This window comes from Bufo gargarizans, chromosome 2 (genome assembly GCF_014858855.1).
Source record: "Bufo gargarizans isolate SCDJY-AF-19 chromosome 2, ASM1485885v1, whole genome shotgun sequence".
NCBI classification, from domain to species: Eukaryota; Metazoa; Chordata; class Amphibia; order Anura; family Bufonidae; genus Bufo; species Bufo gargarizans.
Genome location: NC_058081.1, coordinates 161443049 through 161470057, shown reverse-complemented (window position 1 = coordinate 161470057; position 27009 = coordinate 161443049). Strand labels below are relative to the sequence as shown.

Sequence of the window (27009 nt, the reverse complement as noted above, 5' to 3'; positions counted from 1 at the left end):
TTAAAGGGGTTATCTTACAAGGTCTTAAAATGAAAACACATGATATACTCACCCGTTTCCCCTGGCCCTGGTCAGGCACTCTCGCCACTGTTTGTTTAAAGGGAACCGGTCACCGGGATTTTGTGTATAGAGCTGAGGACATGGGTTGCTAGATGGCTGCTAGCACATCCGCAATACCCAGTCCCCATAGCTCTGTGTGCTTTTTTTGTGTAAAAAAAAAAAAAGATTTTATACATATGCAAATTAACCTGTGAGATGAGTCAGGGACAGGACTCATCTCAGGTTAATTTGCATATTTTGTATGCAAATATTTGTATCAAATAGTTTTTTTTACACAATAAAAGCACACAGAGCTATGGGGACTGGGTATTGCGGATGTGCTAGCGGCCATCTAGCAACCCATGTGCTCAGCTCTATGGCCAAAATCCCGGTCACAGGTTCCCTTTAAGGTTTGTGCCTGGATATGGCATTTGACCACTGCAGCCAATCACTGTCCTCAACTGAAACCCGCTGAACACAATGATTTGCAGCCGCGTTCATGTGCCTATCCAGGCATAGGAGTACCGCACCAGTGCCGTAGACAAAGGCGCTAGAGAAACGGGCGCAGATATCATGTATTTTTATTTTAAGACTTTGAATTACCCTGCATGACCCTTTTAATTTAAACAATGGGTCATTTACTGAAGACACATTCCCTTTACACCAGCTCTTAGATCATTAGGCTAGGTCTACACGACGACATTTGTCGCGCGACATTTTGTTGCACCAATGTCGCGCGACTATTTTTATAATGGCAGTCTATGGTGTCGCACTGCAACATGCGACATGCTGCGACTGCGACGCGACAGTCGCAGAAAATCCATTCAAGATGGATTTTTCTGCGACTGTCGCGTCGCAGTCGCAACATGTCGCATGTTGCAGTGCGACACCATAGACTGCCATTATAAAAATTGTCGCGCGACATTAGTGCAACAAAATGTCGCGCGACAACTGTTGCGCCCTATCTGTCGCGCGACAAATGTCGTCGTGTAGACCTAGCCTTAGACAAAAAATACAAAGAAAACTCTAAAGGTACAATATGTATTACTTAAAGAACACACACGCTCTAAAGCGGCAACATGGGCCAGACACTTGTACTGCACACACTGCAGATGGGTAAACAGACCGAATATAGCTGACTTCTCTCTACAATATTTATCACTTATTACTGCACTTAAAAGGAATCTGTCAGCAGATCTGTACCTATGACACTGGCTGACCTGTTACATGTGCACTTGGCATTTGTGTTGGTCCCATGGTCATATGTGTTTGCAATGAAGTCTTAATATATGCAAATTAGCCTCTAGGAGCAATGGGGGCATTGCCATTACACCTAGAAGCTCTGCTATCATAGGTACAAATTTGCTGACAGAAGCCCTTTAAGGATACTTTGATTTATTCTTAGGGTAAAATTACACGTACGTAGTGCATTGCGGATCCGCAACACACCCAGCTGGCACCCCCATAGAATTGTCTGTTCTTGTCTGCAATTGTGGAGAAGAATAGAACATGTTCTATTTTTTTGCGGAGCCGTGGACCGGAAGTCCGGGGCCGCGCTCCGGAAATGCGGAAGCTGACAGCACACTGTGTGCTGTCCGCATCCAATCCAGCCCCATAGAGAAACGGGTGCGGACACATTCTACAGACGTGTATATGGACCCTTATTATGGTATTTTAACCTCCTAACGTTACTGCAGCACACCACGTAAAATATTACTGTAACAAAATAACTCCAAAAGCATAAGAAATTTCAGCCTCTAGATACAAAGTACACATTGTCACTTACTTGTAGCCAGCTAGAAAGAAAGGGCAATGAACATGTTACCACCATCTTCCACCTCAAACTATACGATGGCTCACAAAAATGTTTTACCTGGGCATAAACCTGCTTGTGTTCCTCCATGAAAAACCAATCACTGCTCGGGGGTGGGCTAGGTACACAAATGAAAAGTTGACATCAATGGGGCTCCCCTTTTTCTCTTGAACTTCATGAGGTAAAAAAGAGGATTTCCACCCTGTCAATGGGTACCAGACCTTCAGAAGACAGTCCTCCTGTTGAGAGATTTGTGTTTATTACACAGCTTTACATTTCCTTATAACGGTCTGGCATCAACCCTGAATATTCAGGTCAGGGTGTCTCGACACCTTTGCCTATTTTCCCCTTTTGCCTGTCTGACTTAGAGCAATATATGTTCTGACATCATGAAGGATCACCTTGATATTAATAACATTACAACTCCAATGGAACATTAGGCATTAGGATACCTACACACAAGTGCAGATTTCAAAACACAAATTCCACACGGTTTTTCATGTGGTTTTCTGTGCATTTCTGCACCAAAACCTATGCATTACTTGCGTTTTTTTCACACATCTCACCCGTGCATTGAAAAGGGTAAAATTTGTGCAAAAGAACAGACATAGAATTGACATGCTGTGGATTTCAAAATCATGACCGTCAATTTCCACACTGAAAAAGAAAACAGCTAAATGTGCCTGACAATTGACTAATCTCATACACTTTGCTGGCAGTGTACGCCGCAGTTTTATTGCATGAGAATGTGTAATCCACAATGGTGTGCCACAAGCCAGTTTTCAATGAAATCGGGACGCAATGCATTTTTCACGGATGGTTGATAGATGTTGAGTGTTAAAGTATAACTGTCATTTTATTTTTATTTTTTGGAGTATTGGATTGTGGTGATTAATATCACTTTGGTGGCCCTATTTCAACTTTTCACTGTGTATTCAATTACCCCTTAATTCCACAGTTTTGTTCTCTGTACTGCCTACTTTTACCTGTGCTTAAAATAGAGTTGCTAGGCATGGTCCGTCTATGTGTTGAAGGATTGAGGACGTGCAAGGTCACAGTCCTGACAGCCAGGGACTGTAAGTAAATGATCAAAGCCAGGTCCTCCCCAGCAGCTGATAACAGTGCCTGGGCTGTGTGCACTTCTCCCTGTCTCTGCACTTGGCAGACGCTCCCTCACTCAGCAGACTGGGACAATGCAGAGTTGGAGCAGCGCAGACCAGGGAAGGGAGATCTGCCATCTGCTCAGTGTATAAATGAAGGCAACATGTGATAAGAGGACCCCTTTGTGCTGCAGGAGATTAACCCTTTAGGGGGGGGAGGGCTCTGGTTACTGACACTTTTGGGGGGCTATTGTTACTGGCAAGTGAGGGCAGGCGGGATTAGCCTGAAGGTGAGGGCAGTGGCGGCCATCTTAACTGAATAGAGAAATTGCAGTTTTATGCAGACTGGTTGCTAAGGGCTGAATCTTATTAAATATGGAGTAAGTCAGTCTAATAGTACCCGATTCTGGAATATCATGTTATTAGTAACTGCATATATGAAAATTGAAATTGGGGTCTAAATGTGACAGTTATTCTTTAAATTCTTCAGTTTTAATTCATGTGCGTGAAAAACACATCAAAAACCGATTGCATCCATGCACAAAAAACTGTACGCAATTGCAGTCGATTTTCCCATAACAGATCCTGACAGAATCTGCATTGCTCGTGAGAAATAAGCTTTAGGCCTCATGCACACGACCATTGTGCGTTTTGCGGTCTGCAAATTGCGGATCCGCAAAACACGGATGGAGTCAGTGTGTGTTCCGCAATTTGCGGAATGGCACGGACAGACATTGATATAACTGCCTATTCTTGTCCGCAAAACGGACAAGAATAGGACAGGTTATAATTTTTTTTGCAGACCACGGAACGAAGCAACGGATGCGGACAGCACACGGAGTGCTGTCCGCATCTTTTGAGGCCCCATTGAGGTGAATGGGTCGTGTGCATGAGGCCTTAAATGTAGCATCCCCCCAATAGGCAAACATCTCTAAATCATTACTTACAGCAGAAATAAGAGGGCAAAAACAAATTCACATTGGATTGTATTCTTGAAAGTTTGTGATCAGTGCAACATAAGCATAGATTCATAAAGTTTAAGAAACTTTTCTTGCAAATTGTATTTAAAAGGCTATGGACGCTTTTGATTCTATCAAATTCCATGTATTATGGGCTAAAAAAAAGTTTTGTACTTGGCTTTTATTAAAAACTCTGCAGCCTGTTTGGTATCTACAGTCTGAATGTATTACAAAATATAGAAAGCTGCAGAGCGGCGTTCAATGCAAAATCCATCAGACAAGCTCTCTGATGGCTCAGTCCCCAGCCATTCGGTGTTCTCCTGATTGCTCCATGCTTCCTCTTCATTACACAACGCATCATCTCCCTTGCAGCCGTGACGTACTATAATTAAAAGTACTTGCTCCATTCAAGCGAATGGAGCGAGTACTATTAATTGCACTGCACTTCTGAGATGAGAGGCAGTGTAATAAACTGGAAGGAGGGGTTGCATGGAGCACCACCTCCTCTTCAAACAGCTGATTGAGGTGCCGGGTATTGGATCCCCGCCGATAGGATATTGATGACCTATTCTGACCCTTGCATAACCCTTGCACAACCCCTTTAACAACTTAAGGACCCAGGGCGAGAATCGTCCTAAATGGCCGGTACTTTGCGCCCCAGGACGAGCATTCTCGTCCTGCAGTCCTTCCTCCCACCAGGAGCGGTCCGGCAATCAACAGCACGGATCCAGCTGTTACTGACAGCCGGACACCTGCTGCATCAACCAGCATCGGTGATTATGCAGATGGCGGTGGATTAACCCCTCATATGCCGCGGTCATATGGGAGGTTTGTGCTCCCTCTCCTTAGCCATCAGGTCCCTGCGCTGCGGTGGCGGGGACCCGATGGTTGCCGTGGCCATTTTACACCGTGTAATACACTAATAGTAAATGCAGTACAATATAGAGTTGTTGCGATACCAAATTTTTTATTCGGTTTCGATACCATAAAAAAGTATTGCGATACTCGATACCACGCAAAAAAATAAACCAAAAAAGCCACGTGCATTCCGCATTTTAAAAAATGGCGAATAGCACAGTTTTTATTTATTTTTTCTGTTCCGGCGTTCACCGCATAGGTTTTTTTTTATATTTTAATAGTTTGGACTTTTCTGACGTGGCGATATGTAATATGTTTATTTATTGTTTAGACATTTTATATGTGAAATTGGGAAAGGGGGTGATTCATACTTAATATTTTTTTTTATTTTTTTTTACACTTTTTATTTAATAATTATTTCACCCCTTAGGGGCCAGAACCTGGGATTTTTTTCATCCCTTGTCCTAGAGCGCTAACAGGGTTAATAGGACCTCACACTGTCAAGGCTGCTCTGTGCACACAGCATCAGGGTTGTTACCATGGCAGCCAGGGCTTCAGTAGTGTCCTGGCAGCCATGGTAACCGATCTGAGCCCCAGGCTTACAATGCTGGGGCTCCGATCAGAAGCTGCCACTGCCACCAATGATTTTAATACTGGGGGGTGGGGGGAGGGGGCACTGTGCCAATGATTTTAATGGGGTGGGGAGGGGAGGGCACACTGCGCCACCAATGATAATTACCCCTTAATACAGGAAGCGGGTACTGGCAGATCAGCGACAGTTAACCCCTCAGGTGCCGCACTCTCTTCTCCCTGGCCAATCGCAGCGCAGGGAGAAGGAACGCCCCCTAGAGAAGCTGATTTCTCCTCCCCATTGCTCCGATAGTAATTGGCATATGGAGCAGGAGAGGAGACAGTAATGGGGCACTGCGGGCGAACTGATCGGCGCCCAGGAATAATGGTAAGTGCTGGGACATCGCTGGGCGCCACTCTGTGTAGTGAAAGTCGTATCATTGGTGGCGCAGTGCGCCCGCCCCTCCTCCGCCCCTCTCTCCTTTCATTGGTGGCAGCGGCAGCAGCAGCACAGGGGGAGGAAGAGACTGCTTTCTTCTCCCCTGTGCTGCTCAGGGAACATGAGAGCACTAAGAGCAGCGCGCTCATGTTCAGAGATACTAGACTGCGCTGCAGCGCAGCCTAGTATCGGAAAAATGGAAATCCCGGTATCGTATCGATACCGGGACAAAAGTATCGATTGGGTATCGAAATTTCGATACCCGCAATAACCCTAGTACAATACAGATGTATTGTGCTGCATTGAAACAGGGATCAGACCCTGTAATGTTGAAGTTCCATAGTGGGACAAAAATAAATAAAATATTAAAAGTGAATAAAAAAAGTGTTTTTAACAATAAAAAAATTTAAGTTTCAATAAAAAAAAGCCCCTTTCCTATAAAGAGACATATACAATTTTAAAAAACAGAAAAAAAATATATATAAAAAAAAAGACATATTGGGTATCAACGCGCAAATATCACATGATCCACTCCATCTGGTCAACACCGTAAAAAGAAATTAATAAAAACTGTGCTAAAAAAGCCATTTTTTTTTCACTGTTCATCACAAAAAGTAATCTCACCTCGCAAAAAATTAGCCCCTACCTAAGGCAATCGCCCAAAAAATAAATATGGCTCTCAGACTATGGAGACACAAAAATTCTTTTTTATTCTTCTATGGTGTTAAATGTAAAAAAAACATAAAAAAGTAGACATATTAGTCATTGCCGCGTTCGTAACAACCTGCTCTATAAAAATACCACATGACCAAACTCCTCATATGAACACCGTAAAAAAATAAAAGAAAAAGTTTGGCAAAAAAGCCCTTTTTTGTCACCTTACATCACAAAAAGTGTAATATCAAGCGATCAAAAAGTCAAACTGTCATCTCATACAAAAAAAAATAAGATTTGCCCCTACATAAAGACAGTCAAAAAATAGTTTTTAGCAAAAATGCTTTATTATGTAAAACTGAAACAAAGAACCAGAAAAAGTTGTCATATTTGGTATTGTCACATCCATAACAACCTGCTCTATAAAAATACCACATGATATAAGCTGTCAGATGAACATTGTAAATAACAAAAAATTAAAAATGGTGCTAAAACTGCTATTTTTTGTTACCTTATCTCACAAAAAGCGTAATATAGAGCAACCAAAAATCATATGTATCCTACAATAGTACCAACAAAACTGCCATCTTATCCCGTAGTTTCCAAAATGGGGTCTTTCTTTGGAGTTTCTACTCTGGGGTGCATAAGGGGGTCTTCAAATGTGACATGGCAACTTAAAATTATTCCAGTGAAATCTGCGTTCCAAAAACCTTAGGTCATTCCTTTCCATCTGCGCCCTGCCGTGAGCCCATACAGCAGTTTACAGAAACACCCCATATGTGCTCGTAAACTACAGAATTAGGGTAATACATATTGAAAAAAACAAAAAACATGAAGTGTGAATGATGTACACACTGTGCTGAAGCTCTCAAACTCATTAACCCCGTGCGGGGTATGCCTGGATGTATTTGGCTAGACAATGAGAAGAAAAAAAAAAAAAAAGGCACAATGTGAATGATGTACTACATATAAAAACATATGATAACATTACTAAAATAACCTAACTCATGCCAGGAGATTTTCAACACAAAGGATCTGTTCATAACCCCTAAGAGGAAGATGTATATAAATGAGCATAAATATAAATATGAGAACAATATCCTTCCTCAGTAATTTACTGGTAGATGTACATTAGCTCTCTTTTTAGATTTAATCCTGCTGGGACTCTGGTATTTAATCTAAATATCCAGAATGCCTCCCGCAGGAGGAGTTTTTTCCGGTGGTCCCCACCTCTTGGGGGTGCAGTAACCCTCTCAATTGCAAATGCATTGAAACTTTTGGCTCTGCGGGCGTGCATCTGCACAAAGTGTCTTGCTGCATTAGAGATGTTCAATGCGTTGGGATTACTGATATACTTCAGATGTTCCAACAACCAATTTCCAAATTTTCGCTTTGTACTCCCAACATACAGCAAGTCACATTCAGTAAAATCAGTTTTAAATACCTTGAGGTGTGTAGTTTCTAAAATAGGGCCATTTATGGGAGGTTTCTATTATTTAAGCCTCACAAAGTGACTTCAGACCTGAACTGGTCCTTAAAAAGTGGGTTTTGGAAATTTCCTGAAAAATGTCAAGATTTGCTTCTAAAACTTCTAAGCTTTCTAACGTCCCAAAAAAAGAAAATATAATTTACAATATGATCCAAACATGAAGTAGATATATGGGAAATATAAAGTATTAACTATTTAGGAGGTATCACCATCTGTTTTAAAAGCAGAGAAATAGAAAGTTGATAATTTTTCAAAAATTATTATTTTTTTAAATAAATAAAAATTAAATATTTGGACTCAAATTTACCACTGTCATGAAGTACAATATGTGACAAGAAAATCTCAGACTGGCTTGTATAAATAAAAGCGTTTTAAAGTTATCACCACATAAAGTGACATGTCAGATTTGCAAAAAATGGCCTGGTCCTTAAAGAGTCCCTGTCACCGCTCCTGACACTGCCTGTTTTAATAGTTTCATGCATCCCCCATGTAATAACAATTCTGGAACATCTATTCTTATGGCTCTATGATGTGCCATTCCTTTATTATTTCTACCAGAAGTTATAATTGAATTGCTATCAGCCTTCAGTAAGGGTACAGAGGGGTAGTAACCAGTTGGGGGTGTGTACCTGTACAGTCTGAAAATGGCAGTACTGATTGGATAGAGTCAGTCTGTGCAGGGACACACCCCCAACTGGTTACCTCTCCTCTGTACCCTTACTGAGGGCTAATAGCAATTCTATTATAACTTCTAGTAGAAAAAATAAAGGAATGGTACAACATGGAGACATAAGATGCTCCAGTATTGTTATTACATGGGGAATGTATGAAGCTATTTGAACAGGCATGTCAGGAGTGGTGAAAGGTCTTCTTTAAGGTGGAAAATGGCAAGGTCCTAAACCCCCTAAGGACTCAGCCCTATTTCACCTTACGGACTTGGCCATTTTTTGCAAATCTGACCAGTGTCACTTTAAGTGCTGATAACTTTAAAATGGTTTGACTTAGGCCTCATGGACACGACCGTTGTGTTCACCCGTGGCCGTTGTGCCGTTTTCCGTTTTTTTCTGCGGCTCCATTGACTTTCAATGGGGCCGTAGAAAACTCGGCTTGTGCACCGTTTTTACACTGCGCCCGTGACCCGTGTTTCGAGGCCGTGAAAAAAATATAACCTGTCCTATTTTTTTCACGGCCAATGGTTCACGGGCCCATTCAAGTCAATGGGTCCGTGAAAATCACAGATGCACACAAGATTGTCATCCGTGTCCGTGATCCGTGTCCGTGATCCGCGTCCGTTTTTTCCTATCATTTCAATGGCAAACTTGACTTAGATTTTTTTTTCATCTTTCATGTCCGTGGATCCTCCAAAAATCACGGCAGACCCACGGAAGAAAAAACGGGCACGGATCACGGTACAACGGAACCACGTTTTGCGGGACGTTAAAAAATACGTTCGTGTGCATGAGGCCTTATCCAGGCCATTCCGAGATTCCGAAGTGATTTTACAAACGTCGTTAACCCTTTAGTTGTTCCACAAGAGTTATTGGCAAATGGAGATTACATTTCAGAATTACAATTGTTTGGCAAATTTTCAATTTGAATCCATTTTTCCCAGTAACAAAGCAAGGGTTAACAGCCAAACAAAACTCTATATTTATGGCCCCCGATTCTGGCGTTTACAGAAACACCCCATATGTGGTCGTAAACTGCTGTACGGGCACACGGCAGGGCTCAGAAGGAAAGGAATGCCATACGGTTTTTGGAAGGCAGATTTTGCTGGACTGGTTATTTTGACACCATGTCCCATTTGAAGCCCCCCTGATGCACCCCTAGAGTAGAAACTCCCAAAAAGTGGCCCCATTTTAGAAACTACGGGATAGGGTGGCAGTATTGTTGGTACTAGTTTAGGGTACATATGATTTTTGGTTGCTCTATATTACACTTTTTGTGAGGTAAGATAATAAGAAATGGCTGTTTTGGCACCGTTTTTATTTTTTGTTATTTACAACATTCATCTGACAGGTTAGATCATGTGATATTATATTTTTATAGACCAGGTTGTCACAGATGTGGCGATACATAAATAAATAAAAAAGTATACATATTAGGTAAGTTTTACACAATGATTTATTTTTTGAAGCAAAAAAATAATAATCATGTTTTAGTGTTTCCATAGTCTGAGAGCCATAATTTTTTCAGTTTTTGAGCGATTATCTTGGCAAGGGTATGATTTTTGCGGGATGAGATGTCGGTTTTATTGGCACTATTTTGGGGTGCGTGTGACTTTTTGATCGCTTGCTATTACACTTTTTGTGATGTAAGGTGACAAAATTTTTATTTAGCACAGTTTTTATTTAAAGAAAATTACGGTGCTCATCTGAGGGGTTAGGTCATGTGATATTTTTACAGAGCCGGTCGATACGGACACGGCGATACCCAATATGTATACTTTTTATTTTATTTATGTTTTACACAATAATATAATTTTTGAAACAAAAAAAAAAAAAATCATGTTTTAGTGTCTCCATATTCTGAGAGCCATATTTTTTTCAGTTTTTGAGCAATTATCTTAGGTAGGGCCTCATTTTTTGCGGGATGAGATGACGGTTTGATTGGTACTATTTTAGTGGGCAAACGCCTTTTTTTTTTGATCGCTTGCTGTTGTACTTTTTGTGATGTAAGGTGACAATATTTTGGACGCGGTGATACCTAATATGTATACTTTTTTTCCCCTATTTAACAATTTTTTTAACTTTATTTGGGGAAAATGACGTTTTTGTTTATTTTAACTTGAAACTTTAAATTTTGGGGGGGGGGGGGGGGACGACATTATTTTTTCAACTTTTTTTTTCACTTTATTTTTTGTCCCACTTTGGGACTTGAACTTTTGGGGGTCTGAATCTTTACAATGCATTCTAATACTTCTGTATTGGAATGCATTGGCTGTATGAGTAATACAGTGTGTATTACTCATACAGCTTCCGGCCTGTGAGATCCAGGGGGCTGGATCTCACAGGCTCGTCACCGGAAGGCAGCGCGATGCCTTCCTTAGACATCGCGCTGCCTTCCATACCATCGGGTCCCCCCCCCCCCCCCCACAGCCGTATGGGTGTTAAGGGGTAAAAGGTCTCACTTCAGCAAATGGCATTTATCATGTAGAGAAAGTTAATACAAAGCACTTACTAATGTATTGTGATTGTCCATATTGTCTCCTTTACGGGCTGGGTTCATTTTTCCATCACATTATATGCTGCTTGTTTCCACAAGTTACGACCATCCTGAAATCCAGCAGTAGTGGTTGTGCTTGCACACTATAGGATAAACCACAAGCCTATGTGCGCTCCCACGCTCCCAGCCACCAGAGAGGCTGAAACTTTTTCCTACAGTGTGCAAGCATGACCACCACCGATGGATTGCAGGGTGGTCGTAACCCCTGGAAATGAGCAGTGTATAAAGTGATAAAAAATGAATCCAGCCAGCAAAGGAGGCGATATGGACAATTACAATACATTAGTAAGTGTATTGACTTTATCTACATGATAAATGCCATTTGCTGAAGTGAGACAACCCCTTTAAGTGTAAACTGTAAATCAGTTATTTTTCTTCCGCATGAGAACTTGAAAATAACTGGTCAATGCTTTTTAACCAATGACTAGTTTTAAATTTGCTTTACTGAAGTCACGGCACAGGGGGTGATCCCTCGGTCAGGCTGTTTCAGGGAGCAAGGCAAGCACAGATGAGTCACACCCATGATGGAAGTGGAAACAAACATGCCATCTGAAGCGGAGGCAGTAAACGCCTTCTAGCTGGAAGTCTAACCATGCCATCTGTCACAGAATCATATGCCTGGATAATCATGGACGCTGCAGCATGCCTTCAGAGGATAGAGCAAAACAACCAAATCTGGCATCACTAAGCTGCTAAGATACGCACAATATAAAACCTAACTCATCATCATTATGCGGTTTTATTTATCGCTACTGTCCCCGACCAAAATAGAAAAAGCAATTAAATGAGTATTACATTCAAATAAGGCCTGTATCAAGATTCCTTGAAGATATAGTCGAGTACGGTAGATGTACCCAAGGTAAGTGGATACTAAAAAAAGCAATAAAAATAACAGTTTCCTGCCCCAAAATATCATGCTTTTCTTGTGTTTTCAGTTATCACACAAGAGCACATATTGCATGGTTAGTCACCAACATGGCAGAGACATCTTACCTTTCCTGCAGTTGCAAAGTATTCGCCATCCGGGGACCATTTCATCAAAAGTACGGGCACTGCAGTTCTGCGAGCAAAGAGACATTAAATATTCATCGCCGCCGTCTGCCGTTTTGCAACATATGTAAATGAGATCAATAAATAAAGAGCCTGCTATATCAAGCAAGTTCCATCAGTCAGTCAAGCTGCAACCTAAATGATCAGGCCAAATATACAGTGGATCATACAGAAAACGGGCCGCTATTAGTCTTCCACAGTAATATACGGACCCCAGTCCTCGCTCATGCACAAGACTCATCCTACGTTACCGAGGCTCACTAGTGCCATGTATTTCTCAAGGAAAGTACAAGGGAACATCACGCATGCAGAAGATCCTACACTAAATACATACTCTACATTACTCCATTTAGATACATCACCAAGTTCTGAGGTAAGTAGCCGAGGGTCAACGCTGCTTAGAGGGAAATCCTTTAACTTAGCTGAATATAAAACCGCCCATGAAATCGCAAGGGCAGCTCAATACAGTGTCCAAGCCTTCAGTGTGACGGTACATGGCTTGCACTGAACTTATTATTTTTTTTTTATAGCTCACGTGCTTCCTAAACGAAAATTAAGCCCCCTCTTAAAGACTTTAATAGTCTTAAAAACGGCCTAGCAGTCTGCATTTTTCTGCCATCTTTCTCTGTTCTGACCTCCCTTCAGAGTGTATAGTGGGGGGAAGGGTGGGCAACTCACACTGGCTGCGGACATGTAGTAAATTACACAATGCAGCAGAAGTTCATAGGCTGTGAACAAGTGTAGGGAGAAAGCAAGACACCCCCAGCACGTTATAAATAAATACAATTATATATAACACTTCTGATGCTCCAGGGGTCCACCATGGCACACGACCACTGACGTCACTGATTAGCTGCAGCGGTCACCTACTAGATTGCTGGAAGCTTAAAAGGGAACCTGTCACCGGGATTTTGTGTATAGAGCTGAGGACATGGGTTGCTAGATGGCAGCTAGCACATCCACAATACCCAGTCCCCATAGCTCTGTGTGCTTTTATTGTGTAAAAAAAACGATTTGATACATATGCAAATTAACCCGAGATGAGTCCTGTCCCTGACTCATCTCATGTACAGGACTCAAAAAGTATTTTTTTTACACAATAAAAGCACTCAGAGCTATGGGGACTGGGTATTGCGGATGTGCTAGCGGCCATCTAGAAACCCATGTCCTCAGCTCCATACACATAATCCCCGTGACAGGTTCCCTTTTAAGATAAAGACAGGCAGGGGATCACTAGAGCGTCTGAGCAGGATTAGCAGAAGGTTGATGAAGTGAGTGGTGTTTTTTTTTTTGTTCTCATAACATTTGTGGCTTTTCTTCCCTCCAAGAACCAGATGACCCCTTTAAGTAGGTTTTCCAGGATTACTATGGTTTTTAACAGATTTGCTCATGTACTCACATACGTCTTCCGCAAACATTTTTGTTTGTTATTTGGACTCTCCTGACCTGTTTTCAGTATGTAATAGATGTAATAAATCACTCGGGTTTACATCCTGTATGCAGCACTTCCTGTTTCTGTATCCAACCAAACCCATGATGCACTTCTCCTTTCTCTGCCACAGCTCCAGCCCCGCCCTTACTACACCCAGCTAGTTTATAGCTCCTCCCACCAGCTAGTTACAGAGATACCCCCCAACCATTGCCCCTGTTGCTGCTTTGACGCGGCGCGGCACAAGATTATGGTGCTGTAGCTTTCTGACGTCGGGGAGCAAGGAGAAGATTCTGAGGATGCGGGGCGGTGCTGAGCTCCTTCACGCTGGACTCATCTCAGGTTAATTTGCATATGGATCAAATCGTTTTTTTTACACAATAAAAGCACACAGGGCTATGGGGACTGGGTATTGCAGATGTGCTAGCGGCGATCTAGCAACCCATGTCCTCAGCTCTATACACAAAATCCCGGTGACAGGTTCTTTTTAAATTTTATTTTGGGCCCTTGACATTGGTTCAGTCCGATAATGTGGGCCCCAGCCAGAAAACGTTGTGCACCCCTGCTTTAAAAGATGTTGAAGCAAACAGAAAAAAACCTTCATAGATAATGGGGAATGGTTCACAAAGACTTCCAGACAGCTATTGAGTTCTGAGATTTTATGCAATAAATTACTAGTTTTAGTGGATCTTTTCCCATAAAAAATGGTAAATCAATCCGCTCAGCTCCTCCTGCTCTATAACATGCAGACTGCACTGCATTTCATGGTGACAGGTTCCCTTTAAATATGACAATGCATTTAGACAGGTAAACCTTAGACCTACAAAGTTCAGAAAAAAAAACCACAGCCATTGCTACAGACATTCAGGTCATCTCCATGTATGATGAAGGACGGGCATTAATATGGAGCTGCTCTGTGTAAGCCTGCACTCTTCTTCCAAGGGACTCGAAGAACCGCATGCTGCGGTTTGCTTTCCGCCCTGGGACACGGAGCAAGACGGATCAGTCATGACCCACAATGCAAGTCAATGGGATGGATCCGTTTTCTCTGACACAATGTTACACAATAGAAAACGGATCCGCGCCCCATTGACTTTCAATGGAGTTCATAATGGATCCATCTTGGGTATGTTAAAGATAATACAATGTTGTATTATCAGTAACGGAAGCGTTTTTGCTCAACCCTGCCTAATAGGGCCGGCATACTCTGATAAATACCTCCCTCCTGGAGGACATTAGTATATCAACACGTTATGTCACATAAGAGACGGCAATTGTAATTTTAGAACATGAACAGAACTGCCGCAGCATGACCAGAGTCACTTCTCAACTTACTTGCATTGCCAGATACAGTTCCAGTCGTTCAAGGCAGGCTGAACTTTATCCTCCATGACATCTCTGTCAAGATCTTCCTCATCCTCTTCTAGAATATCACTGGAGGGTGGTGCCCATAATTGTAAGTAATTAGTGGCTGTCAGCAGTCTGTTACCTGCGGATCATTCATGGTTATACAGGAGATAACATAACTGCACCAGAGTTACACAAGATACCTCTTACATTCAACCCATCATTAGACGCCTTGATTTCTATTTTGCAGTCTCATCCCAAATTTGGCATGTGTCTACGGGAAAGTAATTAAAGGGAATATGTCATTTTTTTTTTCTGCCAGTTAAAACCATTTTTTTCTAATCTCTTTTTATTCTCTGATTTTTTTTTTATTCTGTTTCCCGAACATGCTTATGGGGGCTGATATCTTGCCCGAGCTGTTCTTAACTGCAATTACAGATCTGCTTTACAGCAGTCACATGGACCATAGACATATTAATCTGGAGGAGCCTCACTAATTTCTATGGGAGATTTTTCTAGGCCTTCTCTGTGACCTGTGCAGAGGTCGGGAGCGAGAAGATAGGCTTTGACAATCACCTATGGTAAAAGGTGGATTCTGTGATATCTATACGTAGGTGATATCGGTTATTGAAATCCTGCCTGTGAAGACAATGAGAGGACTGCTGAAATGTGATTTGTACAGACCAAGATGTGCACCCTTTTTATTAGACTTAGTGGTCAGTGTGAAAACTGCAGGATTTAAAGAATTTCTTTTAATATATAAATCGTGGCATAAAAAATATTACCAAACATTAAAAAATATGAGTAACATAAAACATGACTTTGATAACAGGTCATTTTCTAATGACACACTCTCTTTAAAGGAATGTGTTGTCAGAAAATGACCTATTCGTTAAATGTTTTTCTGTTGTCAATATAACATTTTCCAGTGTCAATATATTTTTTAAAAAGATTTATATAATAATGCAATTTTCCCACTGGCCACTGGGTCTAAAATATATTAAAGGGGTTGTCTGCTTTCGTAATATTGATGACCTATCCTCAGGCTAGGTCAGCAATACCTGACTGGTGGGGGGGCGGACTGCTGTCCCCCCGCCAATTAGCTGTTTGGAGAGAATGCACTCTATTCTCTGTTTACCTTTGCGCCGTCAACATTGCAGGGACGAGCAAGTGTAATAATTACAGATGAACTGTCCTATTCCCTTCAATGGGTCAGCCCCTTGCTAATTATTATGCAAAAAATAAATAAAAAATGCTGCAAAAATAAAAAACTAAATATGTTTAACATAAAAACGTGATTTAAACAATAGGTAATTTACTGATGACGCCTTCCTTTTAATTACAGCATCGGCAGGATTATCACTACCCATTCCTGTACAACACATATATAGCAAGCTATATGCACTCCAGTACCATCAATAATAAAGTGCCATACAAGATGGGTAATGGATACAGGCTACAAGCCTAGTTTCCTAGAACAGGTTCCCTCCTAAATGAATCCCTAAAACCGTAAATAGATGTTAAAGTAAAACCAGGAGTCAGTAATGGCTCTTTCACACGAGCGGATGCCGTGCGTGGAATCCGCAGCGTGAATGACAGCCAAGCCCCGCTCCGGACAGCAGACACGGAGCATTAACAGGATTGATAATGCTCCATGCCTCTCTGTGACCGTTTTATTACAAAATCACATTAAGATAAAGTTGTCACCTTGATTTTGTAGTAAAAAGGTCACAGAGAGGCACAAAGCATTATTAGCCATGTTAATGCTCCGTGTCTCTGCTTTCCCAAGCGGGGCTTGGCTGTCTTTTATGCAGCGGATGACACGCATGGCATCCGCTCGTAAAAAACAGCCCTAAATCTTTACTCAGAATCCTTCAGCACCGCAGAATAGAATTTGTATAAGGCCTCTTGCACACAAATGTGCCGTGTTTTGTGGTCCGCAAATTGTGGAACCGCAAAACACGAATGCTGCCCGTGTGCCTTCCGCATAGAAATGCTTATTCTTGTCCGCAAAACAGACAAGTATAGGACATGATCTATAATTTTTGCGGGGCCACGGAACGGAACAACTGATGCGGAGAGCATACGGAGTGCTGTCCGCATCTTTTGCGGCCCCACTGAAGTGAATGGGTCCGCCCCAGAGATGCAAAAACTGCGGCACGGATGTGGAACCAAACCATGGTTGTGTGCAAAAGCCCTAAAAAAGAAGGGAATGGGTGGAAGGTCAAAAGGAAAAACTAAAAAATCCCAATTAGGGCACTGTCATGCACAGCTTTTTGTGGCAGTTTTCAATCCAGTTTTCTGAGCTAAAGCCAGAAGTGTGTTGGAGGGGGAAGGAGAAATATAATGGAGGAATCCATACTTCTTCCTGCTGGATCCACTTCTGGTGTTGGCTCAGAAAACGATCACAACAAGCTGTGTGTGACACCACCCTGAATTCAATACTGAAAATCAACCATGTGCCTGAATAAACAAGGCGACTTACCTTGAGGGTCCCAAGCCAAATTGTAGGTCACAGAATTGAGGAAAAACTGACCCATCCGAATCCACTGATATTTAAGTTGCTAGACAACAAATAAAAGATATAACATGTTAGAGTTCATATGAACGGATGTACCACCAATGACAAACACATGTAATAAACTTGGTAAACAGGTTTATATGTTACTAGATCTTTGGACTCTAAACCACCAGCATGGGGGGGGAAGAAAAAGTCTTATACTCTGTCGGGATCCAGACCATGCTCAGTGAAGTGAGAACTACTGGTCTAAGCTTTATCTGCACACTGCGCATGCGTCAGATACCACTTCTGGACTTATGACACCCCTTTGGTAAGTGAGATACAGCACACTCTGTATGTAATCTTCCTTATATACATAATCCTGGAACAGACATGTTCCCCTAAACAGCAGAAGTATGACTTACTGGTGAGTTAGTGGGTTATTAAAAACTAATGACAAGTTCCTTTTAAGCTACTTTCACACTAGTGTTTTTACTGGATCCGGCAGGGTTCAGCAAAAACGCTTCCGTTACTGAGAATACAACCATCTGTTATGAATGGATCCGGTTGTATTATATTTAACATTGTCAAGACGGATCCGTCATGAACTCCACTGAAGGTCAATGGGGGGCGGATCCGATTTCTATTGTGTCATTGAGAACAGATCCGTCCCCATTGACTAGCATAGTAGGTCATGGCGGATCCGTCCCCGTTGACTTGCTCCACATCTCAGGACAGCATGCGGTTTGCTCTCCGGTATGAGAACGGAATGAAAGGCATTTTGGAGCATTCTGTTCTGTTAAGTTAACAATGAATGGGGACAAAACGGAAGCGTTTATTTTTCCGGTATTGAGACCCCATGTTGGGTCTCAATACTGGAAAACATTAACGCTAAAGTGAAAGTCGCCTTAACTGTAATATCAAACTTTACAGTCCCTTCAGTTAAAGGTGTTGTCTTGCAAATAGCATTTAGTTTGTAGAGAAAGTTAATACAAGACAATTACGAATGTATTGTGATTGTCCATATTGTCTCCTTTACGAGCTGGGTTCATTTTTCCATCACATTATACACTGGACGTTTCCATGGTTACGAGCACACTGCAATCCAGCAGCGGTGGCCGAGCTTGCACACTATAGAAAATAATGCTGGACTATTCGCACTCCCACAATCCTGACCACCAGAGAGGCCACCGATCAAATATTGATGACCTATCCAGAGCATAGGTCATCAACATCTAGAAACTGGAGAACCCCTTTAAATGCACTTTAAGATCACACTGCTAATGTTTTCTTGTGTGAACAATTCACTTCCTAGTACATTTTTCGAGCAAGAATGAAGTGCATACAAGATCTCACAACTTACACTATTTCTTTTGTAAGAGTTAGTTGTAGCAAGTGGTTCGAAAATGCAAACTGTGTTTCCATAAGAAGCAGCAATCTGGAGAAGAAAAACAGATTCACTATGAATGAAATGTTGATTGATGTTTAATTATGTTTATTAAAGTTTTATGAAATTTACAAAAAGATTTAAAAAAAAAAAATGGTCCCAACAAGTGAAAAAAAATGACAAGTAGAATATTCTGGTATAAATCTAGCCTCCTCTTGATGTCAGACTCTCCAAGATAAGAAGATAATGGGTCACATGTAGCTCTATTACATCACATAACAATAATTCATAGTGAAAAACACCACCACATTACCCGGCCTTGCTGTTGTGAACACTCCACACAACTGACTTGGATATTTCCATGTTTAGCACCAGGAATAATCTGAACACACTCAAAGTCATGTGATAGTATAACAATATCACAGCCGGATCCATAGGCCTGCAGAGAAAAGAAAAAGATTAAATATGACTACAAGAAATACTTCTTTAACCATGACAACAGACTATGAAATGTGTGATATTAGATCATGGGATTTTATAAATTATGGCCTGCAAAAATCACACTCAGATCTAAACGGCCAGTACAATAATAATAGGTGTAAGTAAGGAAGAGATAAGTGATTAGAATTAAAGGGGTTTTCCAGGATTTATTTATTTTTTACGGATGACCTATCCTATAAGTCATCAGTATCTCATCTGTGGGGGTCCGACACCTCGGACTTCCCAAGGATCAGTTTGAGAAGGTAGCGGTGCTCACAGTAGTGCAGCAGCCTTCTCTCAGCTCACCAAGCACAGCGCCGTACATTGTATAGTGGCTATGCTCGTTTAAACCGATGATCTATCCTCTGGATAGATCATCAGCATCTGACCGGCGGGGGTGCGACACCCAGGACCCCCGCCGATCAGCTGTTTGAGAAGGAAGCGAGTGACGTCACGACTAGTATCAACTGGCCTGGGCGGGGTAAGCTCCATTCAAGTGAACAGAGGTTAGCCCCGCCCAGGCCAGTTGATACTAGTCGTGACGTCACTGGGCCAGCGGTAAACAGTGAGAAGGCCGCGGCGCTGCTGGAGCGCCGCTGCCTTCTCAAAGAGCTGATCGGCGGGGGTCCCGGACCCCTGCCAGTCAGATGCTGATGATCTATCCAGAGGATAGATCATCAGTTTAAACAAACTGCATAACCCCTTTAAGGGAGGTGAGAGGCACCAAAGTGTCATGTCACACCATTCAAAACTGTTTAAATCAGCGTGGTCTGCATGCTAGACAACCTCCAAGGGTACCTGACCATAGGTGTCATCGTCTTACATGGGCCAGGGAGCATCTACACTGGACGAGGTACCAGTGGGCCTCAGTGCTGTTCGCTGATGAAAGTTGATTCACGCTGAGCAGAAATGATGGCTGCCAATGTTGGAGCGCGCTATGCATCAGCCACTGTTGTCACCAAATGAGCCTTTGGTGGTGGTGGTGTTACAGTGTGGGCAGGTGTTTCTAGTCCATACAGAACTGCCCTACACTTTGTGAATGGTACAGTGACAAGACCATACTACTAACAACATCATTAATCCAGTCATTGTGCCTCTGCATGAACAATACAGGTCTAATTTCATCTTCATGGACGACATTGCACCAGATCATCGAGGTCACATCATTAGGAAGCGGCTGCTGGAGACTGGGGTACCTCAAATGGAGTGGCCTGCACTTTCTCCAGACCTGAATCCCACTGAAAACCTATAGGATCAGCTGAATCTCCAGAGGCTTGTAACACTGTACCCCAAAACCTCAATGATCTAAAGGGTTAAAATCCTGCGCTCGCTATTATTGGTGGTCGCAGACATTAGCCGCGGGCCTCTGCGGTTTGAAACAGCAGAGACCCAGCAGCTATGGTACCTGCTGCGATTGCGAGTGGGCACCATATTTAAAGGCCTAAGGGTTAAAGGGGTTTCTAGGACTTTCATACTTAAAACTGGCCATCAAAATCATATTTGTTATGGTCCAACTCCAGGAACCCCCATCGATCTTCTCTGAGTACACTGCATCCCTTTCATTATTTAACAGGCACAGGCACACTACTCACAAAAAGTTAGGGATATTTGGCTTTCGGGTGAAATATATGGAAAACATAAAAAGTTCCCTCTACAATGACATTATATCATGAAAGTAGGGCATATAAGTAGAAGCAGCAATGGAGATTTCCTCATCTCAAACAAAGCCAGCAGCAGTGGTGGGTATACCCCCACAAAAATGTCACTGTCACAGTAACTTGTCATGTGGCCCTGAGCATCAGTTACAGCTGGAGAACGACGTCTCGTGCTCTTCACAGGTCGACTTATTGTCTGCTGAGGCATGGCATCCCACTCTTATTGAAGGGCGGCCCTCACTACCAGAAAACAAACAAAACTGAAAACTGGAAAATTTTATGCAATTAAGCAGATATTGAGAAAGTAAAGTCTTCTAGTGGTGCTTGGTCAATGATCACAAAACCAATGTGGTGCACCCTATATTTTTGGTTCTGCAGCAGGGTACATACAGAGGCAGGGACACATTAAAGGGGTTGTTTTACCTTAGGAATTAGTAGAATATCGCTAACCACCAATGTCAGATAGGTGTGAGTCCCACCTCTGGAACCCACTCCTATCTCAAGAACAGGTCTCCCAAAGAAAAGGATGCATTGTGCATTCACTTCTATCGGATTTTTAAATTAGCCAAGCACTGGCTTGGCTATTTCGGACAGTCACATAGAGGTGAATGGAAAGGTGGCCTAGTGATATGCCACCAATGTCTGAGATGACACATCCCCTTTAATAGTGGGTGGCAACTCCCCTTGCTGTGATACAGGCCACCACTCTGTCATAGTAATGGTCATCCAGATGCTGGATATCCTTCTGTGGCATGCCATTTTAAGTTTTTTCAATTTGGATCCATAGCCAAGGTGGTTGTTGACTGCTTCTCATGGGAGATCCATCGCCCCATCCAGCTCCTAACATTGTTGATGGGGGAGGGAGCTGGCGATAGAGCTGGCCAGGGGAGCTGCAGGATAGCCTGAAGAGCATGTTGTGTAATGTGGGCAGTGTGCGACGGGTGTTCTCTTGATGGCACTCCCCTTCTCCCGAGTCAAATGAGGTAGTAGGACTGGTTCCATGATGTCCGGGACAAACCGAAGGCTGGTCAATATCCATATGTAGACTTAGCATTTTGGAACATTATTAAAAAAATATAAATTTTTCCTATATTTCGTATTCCAGCTATATACCCATCTTCAAACAGAATCTGGATTTTAGAGTGCATCAACTTATTTCCAAAGGAGATATTTCTCGCTACAGCTGTAATTAGGGATGTGAGCCGGGTGGCAAATCCATGTAACACTTCTAAGCACTTTGAGGTTCCCAAGATAAAAATATCTTTCTGGCAAGAAACCAAAACTGTCAGCTCAAAGCCGACTGATGAATAGAAGAAGCAGACTAATTTGGGAAAAATACTTTCACTTGGCGGTATGCTTTATTCCCATTCATGTTAACAGCGAGAGACCACCCAAACATGTCCTGTCCTCCCCCAGGACTAAATCTGGCCTCATACTAAATCTGATGTCAGATTAATGTCAGATCAAGCTGAGATTTCAGCGGGACCAGCTCACCGTATAATAATGTGTATAGGGGTCTCCCAACTTTTCCCAGATGGCAGAAAGAAGTATTGGGCATGCTGGCTTTCTACAAGCCCTATTCTATTATTCTCAGGAGATACTGTAAGACACCCAAGAACTGTGTCTGGCCGCGGCTTTCATCCCTTTGCCAATTCAGAACAGAGCAAACTTGGAGAAGTTGAGTACGTAGGCATATGGGAGTGCCCTATAGGTGAAGAATAGCTAAAGCGATGGCTTGTCCCCATAACGATTCACTGCTTGCTGGTAGCACCCCCGTCTGTACAGGCCGAGGTGCTACCGGCAAGCAATGATTTTATGTGCCGCAAAGAAGAAGATGCGATCACCAGATGTACAAGCGTTTGCTCATTCATCAGGTGATCAGCAGAATGTTTACACGGCACAGTTATAGGGATTGAGTGTTAATACAAGGAGTCATTCCTTATAATTGCCTAGATCCTCAGCTCTTGTAAAGGAGCCTAAGGCCTCATGCACACGACAGTATTTTTTCACGGTCCGCAAAAACGGGGTCCGTAGGTCCGTGATCCGTGACCGTTTTTTCGTCCGTGGGTCTTCCTTGATTTTTGGAGGATCCACGGACATGAAAAAAAAAAGTCGGTTTTGGTGTCCGCCTGGCCATGCGGAGCCAAACGGATCCGTCCTGAATTACAATGCAAGTCAATGGGGACGGATCCATTTGACGTTGACACAATATGGTGCAATTGCAAACGGATCCGTCCTCCATTGACTTTTAATGTAAAGTCAGGAGTCCCTTTTATACCATCGGATCGGAGTTTTCTCCAATCCGATGGTATATTTTAACTTGAAGCGTCCCCATCACCATGGGAACGCCTCTATGTTAGAATATACTGTCGGATAGGAGTTACATCGTGAAACTCAGATCCGACAGTATATTCTAACACAGAGGCGTTCCCATGGTGATGGGGACGCTTCAGGTTAGAATATACAAAAAAACTGTGTACATGACTACCCCCTGCAGACCCCCCCACGGTTTTTAACTCATTGGTAGCCAGTGTTTAGCTTAAAATGTGATTTAAACAATAGGTGGTTTTCTGAAGCCACATTCACTTTAAGAATACACAACTACTAAAACACACAAAATACTTAGAAAATATCAGATTCCGTTAATAAATCTACAGTTGAGGAAGATTATGGAACAGATACATCTCTTCTACTAGTCTTAAAGTGCAAAGCTATGCACTATTTTCAACTGTACGGTGGCCCACAGAGAAGGAATGATAGGGGCATGGCCTGAATGGGCTTTGCACCTCATGGTGCCATTGAAACATGGATTTTTGTGGTGTTTCTACCCCCCCCCTTGTTTCTTTTCTTATTATTTTTCTCAGGTCAAGTGAGTCGGTGAGATACTGGACAGCTTCAGGATTGGTCAATTACCTGATTATTTCAGTAAAGGATTTTAATATTTATTCAATATGAATTTTATATTGGTTTGAAAATGGTTGAGTTATGTAACCCCCAAGAATTTAATAAAGACTGCGGCCTTTTCATCCATATTGAAGTTTGTCTCATTTATTTATTTTCTAAGGTTTTATTGTTGAATATGGCACCAGGGATGCATTATCCCACCCTCTTCTCACCATACACCTCAGGTTAACTGATCTAACAGGCTGTTCCAGCACAAGACAGCCTGCCAGAGTTCACCGGACCCGCCCTAACCAGATACTGTCGATACTCACTGCCAAACCCCATTGACTACAATGGGATCCAGATGGTTTCCGGCATGAGTGCAGCGGTTTGTGTCCAGCCAAAATCCGGCACTCATGTTGGAAACTTGACGGATCCCATTACAGTTAATGGGGTCTGGCGGTCAATGGCAGTACCCGGCTAGGCCAGATCCAGTGAACTCTGACAGGCTGTTTTCTCTGCCGAAACAGCCAGCCAGATGAGTTAAACTGAGGTGTGAACCTACCTTCAATAAATGCCATGTGTAGCTGGCCAGCTAAGACTTGTGAATAGAGATGAGGGGCAGTAACGTATTATAAAAAACTAAAGTTTATTAGGATTAATTAAGATCCCAGACTTGGGAAAACAAGCCCCTACTAGACGAAACAACACAGACAACAGTGTGGGGCTCACGTGGGTGAGTCCCCACAAGGTAGGTCCCTCAGTCAGAGCTGACCACCAGTTAAACACAAAATTGGGGTCTTTGGCAGGTGCCGTAGACCTAAAATGATGCCATAAGGCAAAGTGAAGGGTAGATCTTACCGGGAGTGCCAGTCAGGACAGATGTACTCCAGTGCACAGGAGGTGGAGGAGCTGCTTGTGTTATGAGACACGTCCTCTTGTCCGTGATACCAGGGTTCCAAGGGGCTACAGGGAAGAGTCTATCCCTGTTAATGCCCTACTTGGCCTATAAGTCCCTATGGTATCCTCCTAACACGGGGTCCTGTCCCCGCAAGGGGTGGCCACGTCCGGAACCTAGCCCTATTAGGTCGCCCTAGGTAGCCCTAAGGGGACAACAATTTAGTCCTGATGATAATAAGGGCTGCTAGAGTGAGATGGGGGAAATGGGTATGATATATGTACAGTCATGTGAAAAAATTAGGACACCCTTTGAAAGCATGTGGTTTTTTGTAACATTTTTAATAAAAGGTTATTTCATCTCCGTTTCAACAATACAGAGAGATTAAAGTAATCCGACTAACCAAAGAAAACTGAAGAAAAGTCTTTTCAAGATCTTCTGTAAATGTCATTCTACAAAAATGCCTATTCTAACTGAGGAAAAAGATAGGACACCCTTGCCCCTAATAGCGAGTGTTACCTCCTTTGGCTGAAATAACTGCAGTGAGACGGTTCTTGTAGCCATCTACCAGTCTTCGACATCGGTCTGAGGAAATTTTACCCCACTCCTCAATGCAGAACTTTTTCAGCTGTGAGATGTTTGAGGGGTTTCTTGCACGTACAGCCCTTTTCAAGTCACCCCACAGCATCTCAATGGGATTCAAATCTGGACTTTGACTTGGCCATTCCAGGACTCTCCATTTCTTCTTTTTCAGCCAATCTTTGGTTGATTTACTAGTATGTTTTGGGTCATTGTCATGTTGCATGGTCCAGTTCCGCTTCAGCTTTAATTTTCTAACTGATGGTCTCACATGTTCTTCAAGCACCTTCTGATACACAGTAGAATTCATCGTGGATTCTATGATGGTGAGCTGACCAGGTCCTGCTGCAGCAAAGCAGCCCCAAACCATGACACTTCCACCTCCATGCTTCACAGTTGGTATGAGGTTCTTTTCTTGGAATGCTGTGTTTGGTTTACGCCAAACATGTCCTCTGCTGTTGTGTCCAAATAATTCAATTTTGGACTCATCTGTCCAAAGAACATTATTCCAGAAGTCCTGGTCTTTGTCAACTTTATCTCTGGCAAATGTCAGTCTGGCCTCGATGTTTCTCTTGGAAAGCAAAGGTTTCCTCCTTGCACACCTCCCATGCAAGTTAAACTTGTACAGTCTCTTTCTGATTGTAGAGGCATGTACTTCTACATCAACAGTAGCCAGAGCCTGCTGTAGTTCTCGAGATGACACTTTAGGGTTTTTGGAGACCTCTTTTAGCATCTTGCGGTCTGCTCTTGGGGTGAACTTGCTGGGGCGACCAGTCCTGGGCATGTTGGCAGTTGTTTTGAAAGCCCTCCACTTGTAGACTATCTTCCGGACAGTGGAATGGCTGATTTCAAAATCTTTTGAGATCTTTTTAAATCCCTTCCCAGACTCATAGGCTGCTACAATCTTTTTTCTGAAGTCCTCTGACAGCTCTTTTGCTCTCACCATGGTGCTCACTCTCACTTCAACAGTCAGGAGCACACCAAACTAAATGTCTGAGGTTTAAATAGGGCAAGCCTCATTCAACATGCAGAGTAACGATCTACTAATTATGTGCACCTGGTGTGATATACCTGTGTGAGATCTGAGCCAATTTAAGAGGGAATACATGTGAGGGTGTCCTATCTTTTTCCTCAGTTAGAATAGGCATTTTTGTAGAATGACATTTACAGAAGATCTTGAAAAGACTTTTCTTCAGTTTTCTTTGTTTAGTTGGATTACTTTAATCTCTCTGTATTGTTGAAACGGAGATGAAATAACCTTTTATTAAAAATGTTACAAAAAACCACATGCTTTCAAAGGGTGTCCTAATTTTTTAACATGACTGTATATAGGGTCCCGTCCCTACGCGTTTCGTTATTACGGGAATATATCAAAGTATAGAGGGTGCCTCCACTTTACTACAAATAGACCCCTTAACTCTTCAGGGGACAGGGGTCAAAGAGTGGAGGCTGGTATCTCAACTCCTACCACCCTACGATATTGTACCTAGATCTATAGGGCCTATTGGTTAAAAAACCTGACTCGACCGGTGTGGTCCAAATCAGTCCAGACACCTGTGAACAGCAAAAATGACAAAGAAAAATCCATTCAAGTACCAAACCTGACATTAATCTAAATAGCTATGTCACATGGATCATAGATTTACTCACAGTTC

General features: G+C 42.5%; 1 protein-coding gene across 1 annotated transcript in view; it reads right to left on the bottom strand.

Moving 5' to 3' along the window:
* DMXL2 (Dmx like 2) overlaps positions 1-27009 on the bottom strand; it is a 184600-nt gene that overhangs the window by 135359 nt on the left and 22232 nt on the right. The window contains 6 exon segments of the mRNA XM_044279637.1: positions 1913-2091; positions 12140-12206; positions 14961-15114; positions 17458-17536; positions 18836-18910; positions 19173-19298. Of these exon segments, the coding sequence (XP_044135572.1) occupies positions 1913-2091; positions 12140-12206; positions 14961-15114; positions 17458-17536; positions 18836-18910; positions 19173-19298 (680 nt within the window).